This window comes from Drosophila takahashii, chromosome 2L (genome assembly GCF_030179915.1).
Source record: "Drosophila takahashii strain IR98-3 E-12201 chromosome 2L, DtakHiC1v2, whole genome shotgun sequence".
Lineage (NCBI taxonomy): Eukaryota > Metazoa > Arthropoda > Insecta > Diptera > Drosophilidae > Drosophila > Drosophila takahashii.
This window is the reverse complement of record NC_091678.1, coordinates 29,984,668-29,991,783: the sequence shown is the minus strand read 5'-3', so window position 1 is coordinate 29,991,783 and position 7,116 is coordinate 29,984,668. Positions and strand designations below refer to the sequence as shown.

The 7,116-nt window shown below is 38.5% G+C and overlaps 1 protein-coding gene across 1 annotated transcript; it reads right to left on the bottom strand.

Annotated features, from left to right (window-relative positions):
- Nepl4 (Neprilysin-like 4) lies at positions 1-2,510 on the bottom strand. Its single transcript, XM_017137820.3, has one exon. The coding sequence runs from the start codon at positions 2,209-2,211 to the stop codon at positions 247-249; it is 1,965 nt and encodes a 654-aa protein (XP_016993309.1). The 5' UTR covers positions 2,212-2,510; the 3' UTR covers positions 1-246.
- Between the last annotated feature and the right edge of the window lie 4,606 nt (positions 2,511-7,116).

Below are 7,116 nucleotides of genomic sequence, written 5' to 3'. Positions count from 1 at the left end.
TGTTACAAACGATTTGTTTTGCTGTTCAAGATATGATTACACTGCTTTATTACCGTCTAAACGCCTTACAGAGTTCCAGTCCTTCACGTTGCACACGTAATTAAAAATTAACTCAGTCCATATCAGAAAATAGCCCACCAGATGCGAGCCGCATACGCAATTGCTAAGCATAGAAATTTATTCACAATACTTGGTTGCTTCTAATTAAAGCTATAGACCAACTAACACCACGCACCACTAGGGTCCCTACCAGAAGAGGCACTGGTACGTGGAGGTCATACCAGTCCCGCCGGGGCACTCGAAGACCTCGGCGAACTGCGGGACCTGGCTGAGGGAGTAGTTCAGGCGCTGGCTGCCTGAGTCGTGATATTGGTCGCCCTCGTCGCCGCAGAAGAAGAGTGCGAATTGCAGGAAGTAGAGCCGGCCGGCGTCCGAATTATTCAGCCAGTCACCCCCAAACGTCTGCAGGGCTAGTCGGGAACCACTGACGTCTGAGGTGCGTTCGTTTAGCATTACCGCGCTGCTGTTTAAGCAGCCGACTGCTTTGTTGTAGAGCTCAAACTGTCCAAGCTGGTCGCTGAAGTTTTTTAGGTTGCCCTGCCCATCGTAGTCCACCAGGTCCGTGTCAAAGGCGTGCATCATCTCGTGACCCAGGGTGTTTCCGAGATCACCATAAAGAAGTGCCGGCCAGAAGGCAGCGTGGAAAAAGGGTCGTTTTACATACGAGTACGGAACAAAAATTATGTTTCCCAGGCAATAGAAGTATGGTGTGGCATCGATGTTGTCAGGAAACTCGGGCGTATGCATATTGAAGCTGTACCAGATTTCGCGCTCCTTCTGATCGGTGCTCCCCTCCAGATCGGCGACAAGCGTATAGTAGAACAAGAGACTATTCAGGTGATTCTCGTAGAAGTCGCGGCCCACGCTCCACCGTCGATCGCTGTTCCAGTAGAACAGCTCAGAAACGTTGGGCGGCAGGTTGCCTACGTTGATGCGCATTTGGCGCACCTTTGTCTTCAGTGAATTCACCAGATCCTGGCTCAGATTAAATGCATTGTATTGGACCCTCAGTTCCAGCTGATCCTGCAACTGTTTAAAGACACTGTGAATAACTAGTTCGTCATCCCTTCGCCGCCGGGCATAAAAACTCCTTTCGTAAACGTAGTTCATCGGTAGGTAAAGAGACCTGCGCATATGGCGAATGCAGCTCCCACCCCTTGACCTCTTGCCGGACTCAGACCTCCAAGCAGCCAGTGGGTTGTGCGGCAGGTCCATTAGGTGGCTGAGAAACCTCGCCAGGCTATACTGGTTAAGCAACAGAGTATTCGCTTTGTTGAGGAACCCCACAAGTCCATTGATGGCGGCCAAGTCGTCCACCTGGATGATATGGTCCGCGTCCACTGATCTTCCCAGCTGCTTTCTTAATGCCTCATCCCAGTCAAGACCTGTCACCTGCGACCGAATCTGGTCCAGGCTGTAATTCCGGAAAGTATCGTCCGCCGAATCTGACTTTGCCAATCTCACCAAATTTTGTTCAAGATTTCTGAACTCTTTCTGCAACTGACCTAGAGGTGGCCAAGAGGAGCTATCCTGGCTTAGTGCACGGTATATGTCTAAAGTAAGACTTAAGTTAAGGTGACGGTTGTGGGGCAGCAGAAATATCATGTGGTGGCTTGCGTTGTGCCACCGCACCTCCACTTGCAAGAAGTGCCCGTGGTATCCGTACCGCCCCAGATCCGCCAGCACATTCATCCAGTGAGAAGAGTTGAGGGACGACAGCAGGTCGGGACCCAAAAGCTCTATATACCGCCTAAGATTGGGCTTTTCCAAGGCAGTACAGTTTTGATAATGAGTAAGCACCTTGTCATATAACGGGTATCCGTGCTCCGGGGCACTTAAATTCCTAAGAAGGTAGCTGAATAAGTCCTCATACTCGCGATTAATTTGCGTTTCACTTATTTTCGTCGCAGTAGTATGTTCTCCATGATTTTCCTTCCATTTACCGCAGGCATAGGAGTAGAAGTCATCACAAGGATTCTTTTCGCTGTCCACGTAGTTCATTATCGTATCGATGTGCTGCTCATTGATCGTAGAATTGCATTTGCTAAGGTACGGACTTCTTTGGTCTGGAGTATTTGTTTTGACCGGAACACTTGAGCTGTAGGTTGCAGAACACAACAGAAAAATAGCAGTCCACAAATTTGGAACCATGGTGCTTCAAAATTACTCTCAGTCAATATAAACACTTTACGGTGGAATTTTTCGTACGTTTTTAAAGTTTCATAAGCTGCATAAATATTGCGGTGCTATAAAAAGCAGTTTTCTCTGCTGCTTAGGTATGAACATTTTAAAAGGAAAAATAGCTGTCTATCAATGCTTCAGAACGTTTGTAGCGCGTTTGCCGCTTGCTAAAATAAAACTAAAATCCCGTTTTACGCAGTTTCGATTCAATGTACATACATATTCGCATTTTTTCTCTCAGATTGTCGCTATACCAAATATTACGCACACTGTTTTATTTTTAAGTGTTCTTTTAACGACTGTCTCTGTAATTGTTCGATTCTTTCAGCTCAGCTCTTTCTTTCTGGGCTAGCTTATCAGCGCTTTAAGTACAGTGGTCGGAATAATTATTTTGACAGATTTTTAAGTTAAATCTACTCATATTTTGAACTTATAATAGAAACATTTTAGCACCTATAGAAAGAGCACTTCAATTCCGTTTAAATGACACAACAATGTTCTAAACCCATAAAGCACTCTTTGAACATTTAGAAAATTAGACAATTTATTGTGAAGGTCAAATTTTAAACTTTTTTCCTGGGGCTTAAAACAAAAATGTTTTGCTGTAAAGCTTTTCCGCAATCAAAATTATTAATAACTGTAACACAAATTTTCAAAATATTTTTCCTTGTATTTTTTATGATTTTTTGAAAATAGCTACATATGACATTTTAGCCGCTTTTTACTCCTTTTCATACAAAATTTTACTGAGATTGTTCCATTAAAAAAATCATAAAAAATACAAGGAAAATATTTTGAAAATTTTTTTTTCAGTTTTTATAAATTTTGATAGGGGAAAAACATTGCATCAAAACATTTTTGTTTTAAGCCCCAGGAAAAAAGTTGAAAATTTGACTTTCACAAAATGTTCTAGCTTTTTAAAGGGTGCTTAATGGGTTGAGAACATTTTTATGTCATTTAAACGGAATTGAAGTGCTCTTTCTATAAATGCCAAAAGCTTATACTAAAAGTTCAAAATGTGATTACAGTTAGCATTCAAATCTGTCAAAATAATTATGCCGACCAGTGTACGTATTTTCTATTCGTTTTTCGGATAGAGAGCTTATCTGTAACGCGTACAACAAAACCCGAGAACATAAAAATTTCTGGCGAACTGCATCAACTTTATGCATCAAAATTATGTTGAAAATTAATTTTTTTGACAAAAGGAACAGATGTTTTGATTTAGAAACGTAGTTTATTTTGCGTTTGAAAGAAAAGCGAGAACAAAAGCTATCTCAGACAAAATTTGAATACATACATATGTGACCTTCCACCAACTTTTTTCTTTTTTATAGAGTGGACAGTACATTAGGGTGGTTTTTTTTTTATGAAAAATTCTAAGGTCCTACTCTCACCCCCTTATACTTTGCGCATTGGTGCATTTAAGACATACCAAAAAGAAAAAATTAAAAAAAATGCGATTTAGTGCTTGCGCATTGACCTTTAAGTTTATCACTCATACGTACTGTTGCCCTTGATCAAATATTTTAATTTCATATAGATGGCGTAGACTTGTCATTACTTATTGAGTCTAAACATAAAGGTGACCTTGTCACCTTTACAAACGGCTAAAGAAAAATAAAATCGCTATGGTTATATAAGTTCCAACATTTAAGGGAGTCGCACCACAGAATCAAACAAATTTTTTTTTTATTTATTGCCCCCAAACTATATGCAGAATATGTGGATAAAAAGCTATTTAGATATTTTTAAAAGAAGTAACATGGGGTGACTCTCTTAGGAGTATATCGTAGCCAAAAAAAACCCTTGCTAGGGTTTTATAACAAGTTTAGAACCCAAGTCGAAACCTAAATTTTTACGTTAGTTTGTTTTCGTAGTCTAACACAAATTCAGGTGAATTACGTGGACTATTATTCAAAAAAATTGTCTACATCTACATTTATTGAATCCTACATATTTAATAAATAATAAAAGACAATCAAAGCAATATAGTTATACCGAAAATTCATAGATTTATTTATTTTGTCCCTGCATTATAGGGTATAGGGTATTGTAATTTTAGTCAAAAGTTTGCAACGCAATGAAGGAATGATTTCCGACCATATAAAGTATATATATTCTTGATCAGCATCACTAGGAGAGTCGATCAAGCCATGTCCGTCGGTCTTTTCTTGTTAAGCCGTGTTATTCGTCAAAGGACGTACTCGAATTTCCTTGGTCTCCCATACGCTAACCAGCATTTTTGCAACAAGCAGAGCACTTTTAGATAAGGCTTGCTTCAGAAGAACTGTCCTGTAGAGCAAAAAGGACAGTACGGTCCTCTTTGACGGCAAAGTTTCTTCTTCATCAAAATTGAAATTCAGCCAAAAAAAGGTGCTCTCCATTTTGTTAACGATTATGAACGAAATCAAATATTTGACAAGTGTAGATATGGGAAAAGATTTGCCTTCCCAAAATTCATACTGGCTTACGTGCCGTATGAGTAATCTTTTTGGAAACTTTGAGACCATTGCGCAAGCCCTTAGACTTAATTTAAAATTTTTTTGATTTTAGTTTAAGTTATTTTGCGCAAATATCTTGTGTTTAAAAGGGTGAGATAAAAATTCCTTATAAAAAACCGCCCTACAGTACATACATATGTATGTATATGCCCAAAAAAAAATTGTACAAAAAAAATATAAACAAGAGTGAACGCTCTAGTCAGGTTGGTGTCCCGACTATCTAATACCCGTCACTCAGCTAATCGGAGTGCGAGGGAGATGGATATATAACATTGTTTTGATTGCGCACAACTTTTTAATGAATAGTCCTATTTGAAAAATGTCTTCTACATTTCGTTAGGTATAAATGTACACAACAAAATTGAATTTATACTTCTCGAAAATCTTTAAAGGTGTGGGCGCCAGACCCCTTTTAAAATCGTTTGTGGGCGATTGTGGGCATTAGAGGGGGCGTGGCCCTCGGCTTAAATAGCTTTTGTAGTTTCCGAGATCTCAGCGTTCATACAGACTGACAGACAGACGGACAGACGTACATGTCTAGATCGACTCGGCTAGTGACCCTGATCAAGAATATAAATACTTTATAGGGTCGGAAATGCTTCCTTCGAGCTGTTACATGCTTTTGCTATACGAGTAACGGGTATAAAAATAGCAAAAAACGCAAAAAAAAAATTCTTTGGAAATGGATTTAGGGTTATTTTAAGTATTGTAAATCAAATAAAAACTCCTCTTAACGTTTTGGGACAGACTGACAAGCGCACAAACTGATAAACAGAATTAAATTTTCATTTTGGGAAGAAGAAGAAAATCTCCTTTTGGCTATAACTTTTGAACAGAGCGTCGAATTTTATCAGTTGACCCCTCATTCGACGGGTATCCCATTCGGAAGTGGAACGCATCCAGAATGGGTGATGGATAGTATCCGAAGCACCGATGCATGCATGCCCGATCGATGAACTTCTCACTTTCTTTTTACAGCAAAGCGGGACAAAATGGGTGCTATCCTATTCAGCGCTCCTGGAGCGCTCCCTTTTCAACTTCGGAAAACGTTCGGGATTGGTTTCCATTTTTTCCCTCCAAAAGATGCGATCCAGAACACATTATTTGGAGTGCTTCTGGATGCGACTTTCACGAGTGAAAAAATTAGTTCTAGTCGATTAAAAAATAAGTTATTTTTAGTTTCATTATTCATTCTTTAATTTTCTTCAATCTTTTCAAACAAATTAAAATTAAATAATACTAAATTAAAATGATACTAAACTAAACCTACTTCTTTCCCATCATCCTCAAAATCGTTGTCCAAATCGTTGTCCTTGTCCGGTCCTTTATTGGTCGTCGCCTTTCTTCGGTTACTATCTTTAGGTCCACTTAGGTCCACCTTAACAGAAACGAAAACAAACAAAGAACACAGGAAACCAAGAAATAAAACAAATCGGCACTTTTCCACAAAAACTAAAATTACCCTGCAGGAAATATGCGAACTAGTCTGAAAAACAACTAGTTATACAACTAATATAAAGCAACCAGAATTTGTCTGAATGCATTTAGACTACAAAACTTCTAGAAAATGTGTGCTAGTCGAAAAAATGAATAGGGGAGAGTGGGGTAATTTCGTCACAGGGGCAATTTCGTCACCTGCAATATCTCGGAATCCATAAGTCTTAAAAATATATATATTTTTTTTGTTTTAGTCCCTCAAGACGGCATGACACTAGATAATGAAGCTATAATATTAAATGTATTTTAACAGTTCAAAAGCTACATTTAGTTCTCGACGAAATTTTTTCTGTATGCCACAATTCAAAAGGAATAAGATACACGATTTTTTATATAATACACAGTGCTATAATGTGCATTTCTGCGTTAGTGATTTTTAACTTCGCGCCTAATTTCGGAAGAAAAATAGTTATTTCTAAAAAAGTACTGTCTGGGGAAATTTCGCCACCCTATGCATAGGGTAAATTCGCGCCTATTGTGAATACCAGGGCTGTGAACCCATATTATTTTTGCATGGGTTCGGTTCGGGGTTCAAACCTAATCGACAGATAATGTTCCGGTTTGCGAACCGGTTCAATGATGAGCCGGAGCAGGGTTCAGGTTCAACCCAGGGTTCACAAAAATAAATTTTTTTTTTATGAAATAATAAATTTCTTTGAAATATGTACCATAACATTAGGACTTATAAGTAAAGTTACAAGATTTATGATTTATTAATTTTATTAATTTAGTAATTTTAATGTGGTCATACTGCGAAAAGTTTTGGAAGATGATAGTTATATATTATTAGATTGTTTGAGTTAGATGCAGTCATTGCAAAGACAAAATTTTTGCGCATTTTTATTTCCCTTAGTAAATAAACTTTACGTTAATA